At 41.2% G+C, this 15,814-nt stretch overlaps 1 protein-coding gene across 8 annotated transcripts in view; it reads left to right on the plus strand.

Moving 5' to 3' along the window:
* LOC108885988 (inositol 1,4,5-trisphosphate receptor type 1) overlaps positions 1–15,814 on the plus strand; it is a 66,271-nt gene that overhangs the window by 43,242 nt on the left and 7,215 nt on the right. For 7 of the 8 annotated variants that reach the window (XM_018680567.2, XM_018680568.2, XM_018680570.2 and 4 more), the window contains 14 exons: positions 1,443–1,626; positions 1,817–2,070; positions 3,154–3,354; positions 3,441–3,551; positions 3,898–3,993; positions 4,154–4,297; positions 4,465–4,572; positions 4,795–4,987; positions 6,999–7,121; positions 10,254–10,429; positions 12,081–12,245; positions 12,935–13,124; positions 13,241–13,333; positions 15,339–15,478. In XM_018680567.2, the coding sequence (XP_018536083.1) occupies positions 1,443–1,626; positions 1,817–2,070; positions 3,154–3,354; positions 3,441–3,551; positions 3,898–3,993; positions 4,154–4,297; positions 4,465–4,572; positions 4,795–4,987; positions 6,999–7,121; positions 10,254–10,429; positions 12,081–12,245; positions 12,935–13,124; positions 13,241–13,333; positions 15,339–15,478 (2,178 nt within the window). Of the gene's footprint in view, positions 1–1,442; positions 1,627–1,816; positions 2,071–3,153; positions 3,355–3,440; positions 3,552–3,897; positions 3,994–4,153; positions 4,298–4,464; positions 4,573–4,794; positions 4,988–6,998; positions 7,122–10,253; positions 10,430–10,947; positions 11,150–12,080; positions 12,246–12,934; positions 13,125–13,240; positions 13,334–15,338; positions 15,479–15,814 lie in introns of those variants that run through there. The other variant, XM_018680574.2, reaches the window with a different exon arrangement.

The raw sequence follows: 15,814 nt of genomic DNA on the forward strand, positions 1-15,814 counted from the left end.
CTCACAGTTATGTCATTGTTTCTTTGGAGGAAACTTGGCTGCAAAACTGTGTTAGCTCTGCTTTTGTTTTTCGTTTAATAAGCTGTGTGCACTCTCTTGTTTGGCTACTAAATTGGTTGATCACTATTTTTAGCCTTGGTTTTAGCAGTATGTTTAACATTAAATTAAAATGCATATAAACTTCTTAGTATATAAAGCCGCAGACAGTGCCCTTGGAGCAAGAGAAACAAGGCTTGTTTTGTCCATCTTGCTTAACAGTTTCCTTGTGACTATCATTTATTTGTTTCCTCCAGTAGCCCAGTTTTACATCTAACCTGGAAAGACAGATGGTTATGTAACAAACTTTGAGAACTGGCCTAGATACTGTCTGATAACATTCTCTCCCTCTATATCGCTTGCTCTCGTTTCCCCTTTCTCAATCATCTGTTTTTTTTCTCCTTTTCACTCCCTTATTCCCCCTTTGGTGTCTGTCTTTTGCTTCTAGCTTTTTTTTTTTCTTTTTCTCTCCCTACTCTCCACCATCTCTGTTTCTCTATCTGTGTAAGTAGGCCAGGCTTCTCCCTCTCCTGGCTTTTTTTTTTTTTTTCACCCCGGCTGGTCGAAGTCTTTCCATAGGCTGCAGTAGATAACAGCTCTTACATAATCAAAACAACAGCCCTGTGGGTTGGGACACGGTGTATGCATCGCGCTCGCAGGCTCGAAAGTGTTCTAATTCTGCGTGACCCCATTCCACAGCAATAACTGCAGTGTTTAAACCTCTTGCATCACTGTAAATCCAGACTTGCTTCACTATTGTTTTATAATGTTCTGTGAGGATCCAGTCAGGACCATTTTGCACACACTGAGTGACGATTCATTTTCTGCTATTAGCTGTAACAAGTTGGAGTAAAGATTTGATAGAATATATGAGCATAGACAGAATTTCAGACTTAAAGCTTGCTACTTTAGGCCAAGTCCATGCCAGTGTCCTCTTCTAACTCAGTTCACTGCACTCTGAATAATTAGTTCATTACATAATACAAACTTGGAGGTAAAAAAAATGAAGCCCTCACTTTGTGATACATGTGGTACACATGTTACCTGGTTGTCCAACCAACAGTCCGAAGCCCAACCATATCCAATTTGACATAAAGCAGAGAAACCAGCAAATATTCACATTTGAGAAGTTGGAGCTAAATAGTCTTTGGTGTTTTTGCTTGAAGAATGATTGAAATGATTCAATGATTATCAAAACTGTTGCAGATAAATATTCTGGGGAATGACTAATTCCTTTAGCTCTTGCTTTATTTATACCATTATATGTTAAACTTAATGAATTGCAGCAATGATTTCTCCATTGCATATGGCTTTCACCATAACCTGCCTTTTTACAATCACAGCATGACATTAGGTATTTATAAGATCAATAATCTCCCTTTTCTCCTCTTGTCCTGTGTATCCAGCGTTCCTTCTTTTGCCGCCTGACAGAAGACAAGAAATCAGAAAAGTTCTTCAGAGTTTTTTACGACCGTATGAAACTGGCCCAGCTGGAGATCAAAGCCACAGTGACCGTAAATACAAGCGACCTCGGAAACAGGAAGAGGGATGATGACAGCCAGGATAAAGACGTCCCTGTCCGCAAAAAAGGTCAGAGGTCGCTTGTCATAATCTGTATAAGGATGTTAATGCCAAAAGATGCTAAGGCAAGCTTGAGTTTGTGAACTGTAAATTTCAAATTAGTTTGCAAAACCAGAATAGAAAGAGGATTTATGGCGTGATGGTTATGTGGGATTCAACTGCGTCCTCAGTCCCTCCCTGGGTTCTTGTGTCTGTGTAGCAAGAGACTCAGCGGTGGTCATGACCGAGGATGTGAGAGAGCAACTGTTAGAGGCCTCATCCGCCACCAAAAAGGCCTTTAACTCTTACCGGCGCGAAGCGGACCCCGAGGACCACTTCACCTCAGCGGATGGCCAGCCCAGCGCCGGGGACAAGAACCAGGACGAAGGAGAGATGAGCTTTGTGATCGTCATCATGCAGCCCATCCTTCGCTTTCTCCAGCTTCTTTGCGAGAATCACAATCGTGACCTGCAGGTGGGAACAGAATGAGCATCAAGCGCTACACCCATTAGATTTGATCACATTTTGCAACAGTATCTTTCTTCCACTAATAGTTGTGACATTTTATGCATGCATGATTTTGCTGCTTCTCAGCAGGCTGTTGACACGGTCCCAGAGTTTTATTACAAATGCCAAATCCCTTAATCATCTTTGTCGTTTGTATGAGAGGTCATGTCTGACTTGAGATGGCTTCTCTGGTACATCTTTATTTATAGAGATATGAAAGTCCCTACTCCACTTGTGCTCACAAAGCCTCCTCTTAATATCTCTGCCTCGCTCTTGTGCTGTGCCTTCAGTGACTTAGGATCAACTCCAGAAAGAATGCAGCTGGAGGATATTATTGCTTTTAGAACATTACGCAAACCTAAGAGCGATGCCTGCAGATGTTTTGCTTGATAATTAAAATAATTGAGCAATAATTGTCCTACAAGTCCTTAAATATTATTTCATCTTGTTTTGTGCAGTTTGTACAGTCTCAGCTGCTCATATTTTTATGGTTCATCTCTTGGTCACTTGGGCTTCTTCCAAGACAAAGATGAATACCTTAGTGGCAATGCTGAATCCAATTAATACTCCTAAATGTTGAAATAACACTCCATTCAATTACTTCCACTCAGGAATAGTAGTTTCTAAAAGATGCTAGCTTTGTGGGAGTTTGCAGAAATAGTTCCACTGTTGATCTAAAAGTTTGGCACTTTTTCAGCCCAAACATTGCTTTGGTTAAAATACAGAAAATGCAGAAAGCCCTCTGAGCTGTGGTGGAAAACAAAAGATGTTCAGCTCACCATGATGTTTTTAGAGGTTGTCAGTGTTGGTAGAGTAGCAAGCTTCTCTGACACAGTCTAAAACACAAATATTGGTGTTAACTCACTCTCAAACCCTCTGCTTAGTTCTGAATAATGTTTTGAGTTTTAACCAAACTGCTCATTTAATGCTTTAATGTACTTGTATGTGGTTTTGACTGGTTTTGATGCACCGTGTATATCTAGTTCTCTCCATACAGACCTAACAGAGTCACACTAACCAGCTGTCCCCCAACCATTGTTATCTTCTCAGAACTTCCTTCGTTGTCAGAACAACAAGAATAACTACAACCTCGTGTGCGAGACTCTGCAGTTCTTAGACTGTATCTGCGGCAGCACAACAGGGGGTCTCGGTCTGCTGGGGCTGTACATCAATGAGAAGAATGTAGCGCTCATTAACCAGACTCTGGAGAGTCTCACAGAGTACTGCCAGGGCCCCTGCCATGAAAACCAGGTACACAAGAGACTACACCACCTGTGAAATCTGTGAAGTCCCCTCTGGCTTCTCTAATATGCATTTTCATTCTCCTATCTCTCCAGAATTGCATCGCCACTCATGAGTCTAATGGTATCGATATCATCATCGCTCTCATCCTTAATGACATCAACCCACTCGGGAAAAAGCGCATGGACCTGGTGTTAGAGCTCAAGGTGAGTCGGCTGGTGCTGGTGCAAGGGGAGCTGCGGAACTGGGGAATTAACTAAATGTGGGTTTGGATGTCAAGTCAAAAACAAACAAAAAATTTGCAGTAGTTTCCTTTCACAGCAGGATGGAATATCACTAAGAAGCTACAAGTATAAGAGCAGGACATTCATTCGTCTGAGCTGAGCTAGCTTTTGTAAGCAGCTGCCAAGACAAATAGCAGTAGAGTGCATTTTCCTAGAGCACCAGGGCTCCTGGCTGTTTTCCTTGGATGAAGAAACTGACGGAGCTTAAGTTCTTATCTCAGAGCTCTCCTTTTCCTCCCTCTGCCTCCTTTCTTTACTTCACTCACAGAACAATGCATCCAAGCTGCTGCTCGCCATCATGGAGAGCCGTCATGACAGCGAGAACGCCGAGAGGATCCTGTACAACATGAGGCCTAAAGAGCTGGTGAGGAAATGATGTTATGTGTACCTTTTTCATTTTCTCACCTCATTTTAACACCTACAGTGCAGACCTTTGTTGCGTCACAGAGCAATAATATTGCACATTATTCTGTAAAAAAAAAAAGAGTATAAGGTTGTGTGGGCGTGTGTGTGTTTCTCTGTAGGTGGAGGTGATAAAAAAGGCCTATCTGCAGGGAGAGGTAGAATTTGAAGACACAAAGGAGGAGGAGGATAACGGGGAAGAGGAGGAACATGACGCCGCTTCCCCCAGAAATGTCGGACACAACATTTACATTCTAGCTCACCAGGTGTGCTGTTCATCTCTGCAACATGTTTTGCAGATCGCCCAACTGCACAGAATGACACACAGTATTGTATAGTTATGAATAAAAAGAATGAATGAATCGCTCCGTTCATGTAAGAATGTTATCCATGTGTTGTTTTTTTGCTTGTTGACTGTGTGTCCTTCATACAGTTGGCGCGTCATAACAAGGAGCTGTCCATGATGTTGAAGCCAGGAGGGGCCAGTGGAGAGGGAGATGAGGCCTTGGAGTTCTACGCCAAACACACTGCTCAGATAGAGGTCATAACACACAAACCATGTCACATTATTTTAACAACTTGAAACCATCTGTCATAGAGTTTCACAAGTCACACAAATAAAGGGAAAAATGTACTTAAAACTAAATGTTTACTGTATATTTGCACAGAAATAGTCACATATGTGGCCATGTTGGCCCACAGGGGGCCAAATGTATTTGCTCTTTGGAGATCTCAGAAGGTGACTGTGTGTCCCTCTGTCCAGATTGTGCGTCAGGACCGCACGATGGAGGAGATAGTGTTCCCCGTGCCCAACATCTGCGAGTTCCTGACCTCAGAGTCGAAGCTGCGCGTCTACTACACCACCGAGAGAGACGAGCAGGGCAGCAAGATCAACGACTTCTTCCTGCGAGCAGAGGACCTCTTCAACGAGATGAACTGGCAGAAGAAACTCAGAGGTGGGGTCAGCAGGCGGCATGTGCGTGTTTAGATTCACATTAATTATATTTCTGTTGGCTATGTCAGATAATACAAGGGCACTTGTGGAGATGTAAATGAATGTGAGTGAATTAACTCCCTTCTGAAGGAGTTTCACATTAATATAAGCAGGAGAACTCCCCCAATGCTCCTTACTGCGGTGAAAAGCAGAACCATACCAACCATATATCCCCATAATACAGATAATTTAAGTTATTTATTTACATTATTGAAATAAATTATTAAAGTTTTTTCAAAAAAAGAAGAAAGCTCATCATAAAATATTGCTTGTTTTGTCCAAATAACAACACACACCCCAAAGATATTCAGTTTTAAATTACAGTAAAATGTGAAAAGCAGCAAATCTTGACATACAAGATTTAGAAGATACAACAAATGTACTTGTTCATAGGCTAATTTCAGCTTATCAATTTATAAACTCATTATTTCTGCACTATACATAATGCACAAAGTAAAATATACAAAAAAATATGTTAAATTAATAAATATGATTGACAGTTAGTTGATTTAATTTTTTTTTTCCTTTTTCTTTTTTCTATCTTTTTTCAGTATAGAGGCACACAGTAAATGAAGGGAAAGAGAGGAGAGAAAGTTTTTTTCCTGCACCAAGAAATTACAATAGGAGGTAGTGGGAGAAGTCTGTCCACAAAGCTGATATGCTTGAAGCAAGTAGGACCAAAGCATTATGAGTTAGCGAGCTTGCTAGTCCTCATTATAAATGTGATGAGGCGGCAGATGCTGATGATGGTGTGCATAGCTTCAGTGTGTTTTTTTTTCCCAGAAATCGTATCATGCTTCATTAATGTGATGAATATCCTCAGCATGGGTACGGCATGGTGGCTCAATGATGAGCTCGCTGTCACCTCACAGTTCTGGGTTTGAACCCATTGGCCAGCTGGGGCCTCTCTGTGTGAGCATTTGCATGTTCTCCTGTGCATACTCCCACAGCCCAAAGACATGGCAGGTTCGGTGACCTGGAAACTCTAAATTAGCTGTGCAGATGCAGTTGTCTGACAATGTGTCCCAGTGACAGAACGGCAATGTGTCCGGGGTGTACCCCACCTCTCACTCTATGCATTCTGGGATGGGCCCCAGTCCCTGTGAGCCCCCAAAAGGATAAGCGGCCATGCAAAATAGATGGAATGATGTGTATCCGCAACCTGACAGCAGGGCTAACATTGTTGCCCTGTCTGCGCTCGTGTTATGTGTGTGCATGTTTTCCACTGTCTAAAAGCAGACAGGGGCTTTCCACATTCTTTGAGCCGTGAAACATTTGTACAGTAACCATATGAATCACAACTGAGAGCACACTTGCTCACGCACACAGACATACACACACAGACCCGCACCCACACTCAGTCACACTTCTAATCCACATATAAGACTATATACCCACACAAAGCCATATTTTGTCTCTCACTCAGAACAGGGGATGGACAGAGAAAAGTCCCTGCATCTGTTTCTCTTTTCCTTTAAAAGCAGAGGACAGAAAAGGTATTTAAAGGTACATTATGTGTCTGAAGTAAAGGTCAAAGTGGCATTTTTTTCTTCATTTTGACCTTTTTAAACTATATTTTCAGTATCAACATTTTTCAGCTTTATACACTGTCATTAATCATGTAAGCTCAATTTTCTCCAGTCCTTATATGACAAGTAGGTGATTAAACAGTTATTTGACAGAAACTTAGCTGCAAACATTTGAATTAATTCACTTTTTTCATCATGCATATGCATCAAAAAAGCCAAGTATTCATTAGTCCCACCTTATCATTTGCTGATTTTCTGTGTTTTGTATGATTTTACTTTAATATCTTTTCAGTTTTGGACTGTTGGCTGGATAAAACAGGCAATTTTTTTGGAATTAGCAAGAATTTTTATACATGTTAGGATCAAAATCTACCTGAATCATATTGTATGTGATTAAAGTTGAAATAGATGCACTGTATAATGTCTCACTGTGCCTCCATCCAGCCCAGCCAGTGCTGTACTGGTGCTCTAGAAACATATCAGTGTGGAGTACCATTTCCTTCAACCTGGCTGTGCTCATGAACCTGCTGGTCTGCTTCTTCTACCCCCTGGAGGGGGTACATGGAGGTCAGTCACACATTGACACCCTAACCACCTTTTTTACACAAAGAAGAGGTATATGACTGAACTGTATTTGGGTGTGCAAAACTGTGGTCAGTTTGTTAAAGGGACATTCCACCTGGTGTGCAATAAATTTGGAATGAGCTGCATTGTTTGTGCCGAGTCATTCTGAAAGAGCAACAGCAAAAGGGGAAACTTTAACACTGGTGTAACTTCATTCAGTCAGTCAGCCAGTGACAGACGTTTACAGGTCTGTTTGCACTGCTGTTGCGGTCCAGCCAAAAACAGCCCTGACCTCACTCACTTCCTGTTTCTAATATTGTCATAAGACCTCACTTTACATTTCCAGTGACAAATTTTTTTGTAAATTCATAATTATTTCACACATTTCAGCATGAAGTAAACATCAGCTTAGTTCTGGGGAATCTGCCTGTTACTCTTTCATGCATATTAAACATTTACTCTCCCTATCGTGAATTCTTTCGTGTTGTGTTGTGTTTATGCAGCATCACAGCGGCGCCTTTGTATTTACTGCACTGTTCCTGTGTTCAGACTGCTCTAGAAACCAGGGTCAGACAAAGGTTGTGTGCTCATTGATGCAAAACAGGAAGGACGGGGGCTTGCTGACATGTTTTTCTGCTACAAACTGTTCTTATTACATTTTACAAACTGTACTGACATAGCATGTGTTAAGAGGATCTCCAAAATTGATAGATCATAGTAAATTTATAGAGTCAATTGTCACAGCCAGCAATAAAGCCTCAGTACAACCAGAGATTAACAAGCAAAACATTCCCAGCTCAATACAGTGCTATATATTGTCACCCATTTTAGGCTGTGCTAAATTTATTTTATTTTTTTCATATTTTCATACTATTTTTCTTTAACATTTGCATCACACTCTGACATAAGAAGCTCTCTGGAAAGGCGTGTCACATGGTGCAGCCACCCACAAAGACAGACTTTGAAGAGCTGACTCTCAGTCAGCGTTGACCCACTGATCTCCTTTTACCACAATGTTCTGATCTGCTGACTTCTAATCACCTGACCAGGATTAGGAGCAGGACCTGAGATTCCCTCTGCTTTTGTTTGAGACACACCTTCATATACACAGACGTAGATTAACCTCAGTCCACGCCTCAAAGCTCGAGCTCATATTTGACTTTCAGTACTATGGAGACCACAACAAACACGGGAGTGTCCTGTGCAGTTTAATGTCCCATAAACAGAGTTTACTGCACATTGGCTCAGTGACATGTCAGGTGATCACAATCAAGTTATACAACATGTTTTACACTTCAGACGTGTCAATCTATTCAGCTGCCAAATCGTTATTGATGCATGTTTACTTTTATTATTATTATTACTTTGTCAGTGGGTTTTTCTATCTGAGTCTCTTCAAAGCTGCTTGGGCTCATGTAAAGAGTGTGATATAATCAAAATGACAAAGATATTGATCAGAATACTTTTACATATATTCACAAAAATGAACAAAGAATAAGAAAATAAAAGAACTGAATAATCAAATTTCTCCACCTGAATAGTCAAATTTAATTTTTTTCATCTTTGAGCAAATTCAAAATGATCCAATGAACAAATTTGTGCAGTGCTCCAAGTTCACATACACCTTTTTACAGTTGCTGTACATCTTACCAAATTATCTGGTATGGTAGGTGACATATAGTGCCATCAGCGCAGAACATATAATATGATCATTGTTTTAACTTAATGAGAAAATTAAAATTCCATTTTGTCTGTTGTTGTTAATTGTACCAAAAGAAATGAGTGTGCTGCATGAGTAAGGGCTAAATGTTTTTCCACTCTTCCCTGGAACTTGTTTTGTGTGTAAGACATCATCACGTGAGACTCCGGCATACCTTTGGCCTGCTTAAACAGGCACTTTTATGGCTTTGGGCCCCTGCCTTTTCTGTCTCTCACACACACACACACACAAGCTCTTTCTCCCTGCTCTCCTCCATTCTTTGCTTGGGGCTTTCGAATGAGGGTTATAAGAGCAGGAGATCTAGGTCAGTGTGTTCTGCCTGCATGCATGACTGACTGCTTTTTGATGAACAGCTTTGCTTAACGCAACACACACCCATACCACATGCTTACACGCAGACAGTGCATGCTTGCAGCCGCTCTTGATTTCATAGACATTAGCACACAATCATTTTCCTGCACATTTAAGCCTGAAGACTGAGGTAGGCACAGAGTTTTTGCGAGCTTGCGCCACTCTTTTAGTCTGCCACATCACTAGAGCTTGTGTGCTGCTCCCTGCTCGTTCCTCATGAATCTTTCAGCTGAGGTATTTTTAGAGATGCCTGTTATGTAAGTGGCACCTGTCATGTGATCTCCACAGGGATTGGGAGGGAGAGAAAACTAGAGGAAGGGAAGTAGGGAAGGAGACAGAGAGAAGCAAGGTGGGAGGAAAGGGAGTAGGGGAGGAGAGAATGACTCCCTTAACCGCAGTACTCCCCTTCTGCTTTTTCATCCACCACAACTCCCTCTTTTTTTTAATCCTCGCATTTCTGCCCCATTTTCCTTTTTCTTTCTCTTTCATTTAATCTGTTTTCTCTTGATAATTTTCTGCCTTCCTAGCAGCAAGGCATTCATCTGTTTTCTGAAATCACTGTGTCCAGTGCTCATAGACTAACAGAAACTGCAGCACACACATGTTAAGTCATGTGTTTTTTAAAAGGGGTGGGGGAGCGGGGGGGTTTGGTTACACAGGCAGCAGGTTGGGTGTGGCCTTGTTTTTTAGGCTGGTCAAACCTGGTCAAGGGTTTTAGCCTGAGTGACACGTTGTCACATGAAACCCAATGACTAGGACACTAATCCTGGATTTACCCCAGGATCAAGAGAAGCATCAGGTAGGCTCTCACTAAAGCTTAGTGCGCACATACACACACACACAAAAAAGTATGTCATATACTTTTTAGTGTTACATAACTGGCTCTCTTTGAGTTCAAAGTCTCACTAATGAAGGCCCGAGGCTTGCCTGAGAGGCAGGAGTTAGTGGAAGCCAGTTAAAAATCTGTTGATCCTGACAAGACCTCGTTTAAGTTTTTAACTGGTATGTCTTAAAGCTTCACCTGTGCATTAATGTAGTCAGTTTCCCCGTGTCTGTTCACCCAGGTATGCTGGACCCCCACCTGTCTGCGCTGCTGTGGATGGGAGTCTTGGCAACACTGGTCATCGTTATCATCATGCCCCAACCGCTTGGCATCCGTGCCCTGGTCATTGTCACCATCCTCCGTCTCATCTTCTCTGTTGGCCTGGAGCCCACCCTCTTCCTTCTGGGTGCCTTCAATGTGAGTTGTCTCCCTTAAAGGGTCAGTTCACCCAAATTACTAGCGGTGGTATCGAGTCATGCCGCTAGTTTTGGTTTTAACTGCCCAATACAATGGAAGGAGGACAATTAGTCAATTAATCAATTGGTTGATCCAGAGAAAATTAAACATAGTCAATTAATCAATCAATTTGATTGTTTTCAAGCTTATGTCACTGTGAAGTAAATATTTATGGATTGCTGGTTGGACCTAATAAGCAACAGAGGATGGCTCTGAGAAATTGCGATGGGCCTCAATTATTATTATTATTTTTTGGGGTTATTTGGGTGAACCAGTTCTCTCCAACCAACTTTTGTGTCATGAGAGTGTGAGAGTATTGTTTGTCAGTAATATTCCCCAGAGAAAGACTAAAAACACACCACTTCTATTTTCTGTCATTCACATGAACTAATGTACGTACTTTCAATACTGAGAAACCTCTACCACTCTAGTTCCAGTTCTTCTTTCCACTCTCACTCACACTCATGCCCACTTGGCAGGCCCGTGCCCTGTCTGCCTGTGGTGTGTGCCCACCCCACCCCTGCCCCTACAGTTCTCCCTGCCAGCACCGTGAAGTGCGTCACTGGACCCTAGAGAGAGTGACGCCACCCCTGGACCTGCCAGAGATTTTCTAGATGTGTTCTTAAACACATACACACACACAACATAATAAAATCTTGCACACACTGCTATCACCTCTCCCCTCAGTTGCTACGTTCGCAAGTACACAATAAAAAAACAGGATATTGAGTGAATTTAGGTTAAGTTAGGAAACCGGAGAACACGTTACCATGGACGGCAGTAACCGGGTTACTGCACAATCTAGTTTACATGCAGCTGGCCATATTTTTGAGTTTTATGGGGGTTTTTTCTTAATTTGTCAAAAATTCTCCTTAAACTGTAAAACCTGACTTAAATTCAAAAACATACTTGTTTTTTGTGTTAGTTTCATTCCCAGTGATACTTAGATAGATTTCATTTTTCCGAATAAAAGGATGTACTGCTGATGACCTCTCCTTTCGTCCCTGCCCTCTGCTGTCACAGTGATACTTTCCCCAGTCTGAAGTCATTATCCATTACACACACTCTTGAAACTCGGTTAAGCGCATACATGACCGAGAAGTCAGGTTTCTCCTGCAGGTATCTGTCATAGCTGTGTTAACCGGGTTTTTGTTAATCCCTTACCCTGGTTTCTTGTTTACATGAAGTTAATGAAGCCCACAATAACCAGGTTACTTAGGAGCATGTAAACAAAAATTAATGCATCCTCGTTTAGCTTAACCCTCGTGTTGTCCTCTGGGTCAAAGTGACCCGGTAGCCGACAATGTACCTTTGTGTGTGGGTTTGTGTGTGTGTGTAGTAATAGGATTTGTTGTTGTGCATGACATTCGTGGTTATCTTTTGTTTTTGAAGAATAGTAAGAAGAAAAAAGTATATGGAATACAAAGGGCAACGGGAGGGTTAAGAGCCGCCCCCACCATGTTTCTGTCAGCACATTTAGTTTCTGCCCTACAGCCCTCAGCAAAAAGCAATTGTTGATTTTTTTTTTTTTTTTTTTTTCAATTTTAACATGATTAATGACTGATTATCCTGGATTCTATTTATTAAAGAGAGACTGACTTTTATCTTCCAGGTGTGTAATAAAATCATCTTCCTGATAAGTTTTGTGGGGAACCGAGGAACCTTCACACGAGGCTACAAAGCCATGGTGATGGACTTCGAGTTCCTCTACCACCTCATCTACCTCATCATCTGCTGCCTAGGGGTGTTTGTTCACGTCTTTTTCTACAGTCTGTTGGTGAGAGATGCCCACATATGCTGTGCACACACACACACACACATGCTATGAATGCACACTGTAACACCTTGGCACGTAGACGCACACACACACATTCTGAGTCGGACGAAGACAGGCAGGTGTTACCATTAAGAAATATGAAGGCAGCAGGTTTTGAGTAAAACCACGTGTAAAATACTTTTTGCTCTCTCTGAATGCAGCCCTAGCTTTCCATCACGGTGCATTCGAGGACATAGCCCGCTAGCGAGCCAGAAAGTTGCCTTATTTGGAGCTGTAGTGGTGGTGGTGTTGTTGTTGTTGTTGCTGCTGGTGCCTCAGGTCTTCTTTATTTGCCAGTATTTGGAGATGTTTTCCATTCACACAGATCCAAGCAGCTCCTCTGCACATGCAGCACAACATATTTCCATATTTATGAGCTTGAATAACAAGATATTGAAAAGTGAGGAAATTGGGGATTCAAAGCAAGAGGAAAAAGTTTAGGAACCACATTGTGTTTTTTTTGCCATCCACCATCACTTCTTGTAACTTATAAATATACTGCTCATCCTATGTGTAAAGGAAGACAATATTTAACCTAAATTAATGCACTATTTACAGCTAACAGACAAGCATTATGTCACTTAACGATGAGCCTGTTGGTCCTGCCTTAATTGTGCATCCTTGTAATGTGTGTTTTTGCCTCCCTTTAGCTGTTTGACCTGGTATACAGAGAAGAGACCTTGCTGAATGTAATCAAGAGTGTGACACGTAACGGACGCTCCATCGTGCTCACCGCGGTGCTGGCTCTCATCTTGGTCTACCTGTTCTCCATCGTTGGCTACATCTTCTTCAAGGACGATTTCATCCTGGAGGTGGATCGGATTCCCAACACGACCCTGAGTGAGGAGGCGTTTGTTTATAATGTTTGCAAATAGCCTTAAAAATAACAGATCACAAATGCTTCATTTTAAAAAACAGAAGAGCAGACGTATGAATTATACCTTTCTACTTTGTAGAGAGTGGAGCCAGTCTGGCCAGCGAGTTTCTGTCGGAGGGAATGTGTCGTGGAGGGATTGATGAGAACTGTACCACAGGGACCACGCAGGAAGGTAATGTATACTGCAACACTTGGTTTTTACATGGATTTAGCTCAAGAAATTAGTCTTTAGATAAATATTTCAATCATTAAAAACAATCAGCCTGTAAGTAATATTTAGATGTTCTTATGCGGCTTTCTTGTCATAAGAAAGTGTTAACAGCATGTGTTTGTAATCATGTATTTGAAAACAAACTGATTATTGAGGTCTAGGTTTCACTTCATGTCCCTGGGTTCCTGGAGTGGTTGTGAGACATTTTATGCAGAAAAGGGCAGTGGTTATACATATTTCAGCCCCCATCTTTTAAAATTGTGAGAAAATGCAAACATAGGAAGGGGTTTGTAGTGATGAAGAGAAGGACAGATGTTATAATCATTTACTGTAGAAACTATTTGAAATATTGGGAAATCATCCTTGGCCTTGCCAAACCACAATAAGTGAAAGGACAACTATGGGATGTTTTGCTAAAATCTCAGACTGTTTCCTTGTGATGTGCTGTTTAACACTAAATTGCACTTAGACTCATGTGACTCCGTCGACTGTCATTTGACCAGAATAGCTCACATGTGATCTCATCAACCCTCATCTGACATCAGCATGTGAACTAAAAAGGTTTAAATGCTTGGGAACTTCCTGACAGTCAGGATGTGTGGTGGCGTTAAGTAAATTTATCCTTAACTCATAATACTTTAGCTCTGTTTGTTCTAATTTAGAGATGTCAAAGATCTCAGTTCATTCTGGTGACTTATCGCATGGAGCCATGAGGAGCCCACTTTAATGAAATGTATAACTTAGAGGTAAAGATAGTCCAAACATTGTCAGGGATATTACATACAAAAATAATATGTCCAATAGTAAACACATTTAGCAAGGGGGTCATGATACAGTATGCTCTCTTCTGTCCATTTGACTGTGAAAAGTCTTAACTATTGTACCAGGGTCTATAAACTTCATCAAACTGGATAAACTATTCAGAAATGTTAATAATTTTTTTCCTGTCAAAAACAAAAACACTTTTGCTTTGACTAATGATGTTCACACTGTGAGCCAAAACATGTAAACAAGGTTTCAACAGATATCAAGTTCTGCAACTAAGCCAAGGACTAAATAGCAAGATGAAACCTTATATTTTTATGTGGCTACAAAGCTATCAAGTCCGACCCTTGCACAGATTGCTAATAGTTATTTATAATCAAGAAAAATATTTAAAAAACAAGGTGATATTCCTCTTCTACTGTTTGTTATCATAAGACATTTGAGTAAATGTACATACAACTGAATATGAGTATGAATATCATAAGTGACTATGAAAGTTCAACAGAACATAAAATTAAGAGCTATGGAAATATTTTTATGTGTCACACTGCCTTATATTCACTCATTATATTGTCTGAGTGAAAGTAACAGTGTTCCACCCACACCACCTCCATCTTTTCCCTGTATCTCAGACTCAGAAATTTCCATACATCCATTATCTATACCACTCATCCTTCGAGGGTTGCAGGCACAGGCAGAGTATACCCTGGACAAATAATCAGTCTATTACAGGGCCACTGACACCCACATTCCTACAATGTCAACGGAAAATAAATATATGTTGCAGTATATTATAAAATACCTCAATTTTGATTTGACTTTTCCTTAAGCAATATGATAAGTTTCTGAGGAGGTGTGGTAGATAGTATATCATGCTATTAAGATTTTACATGTAAATGTATCTGCATGTTGTTAATGTGATTATACTTTTTTTAATACTAATGAGCGACAGCTTTTTGCTGTTGATGTTACGTAAAATAAAAAACAGTGTCCGTCTTAGCTCCTGATTACCCAGTTATATCAGATTCGTAAAGAATGAATATGTTAATAACATTCTCTGATGCCGCAGTGATATAAATATACTGCATTTATAAGGGTCTGAAATGCGTATCTGAAAGTGATGTGGTACTTTTTATGGGGTCTAATCCGCCATGTGCCAAGTAAATTATTAGTTTAAAGCTTTCTCCTGTGCTTCCTGTAGATTTCGGGAATGACAGTGAGGAGGACAGCGACATGGAGAGGACGTGCGACTCTTTACTTATGTGTATCGTCACTGTGCTGAGTCACGGCCTGAGGAGTGGGGGGGGTGTTGGGGATGTACTCCGCAAACCTTCCAAAGAGGTATGTGCAACTGTGATTAGGCCCCTAACTCTGTATGTGTATGTGTCTGTGTGTGTGGTGTGTGGTGTGTGTGTGTGTGTGTGTGTGTGTGTGTGTGCCAGGAGGGTGTAGCACCCGCAGCTGCAGTGTGGGTCATGTGAGCTGGCTATGAGCCCATCGTGTGCTGAACTTGTTTTTATTTCAAAAGCATGGAGATTTCACAATGCTTCCTTACAGCTGCACTGCCTCCGCCTTGAGTGAGAATTTAACCTCAAAATAGATTTCCACCGAATTCAGGCCCAACCACTAATGATGTCAAAAGAGGATGTGAATGTCTGCCTCACGTCCTCACAACAA

The sequence above is a fragment of the Lates calcarifer genome, linkage group LG12 (genome assembly GCF_001640805.2).
Source record: "Lates calcarifer isolate ASB-BC8 linkage group LG12, TLL_Latcal_v3, whole genome shotgun sequence".
Taxonomy (NCBI): domain Eukaryota; kingdom Metazoa; phylum Chordata; class Actinopteri; family Centropomidae; genus Lates; species Lates calcarifer.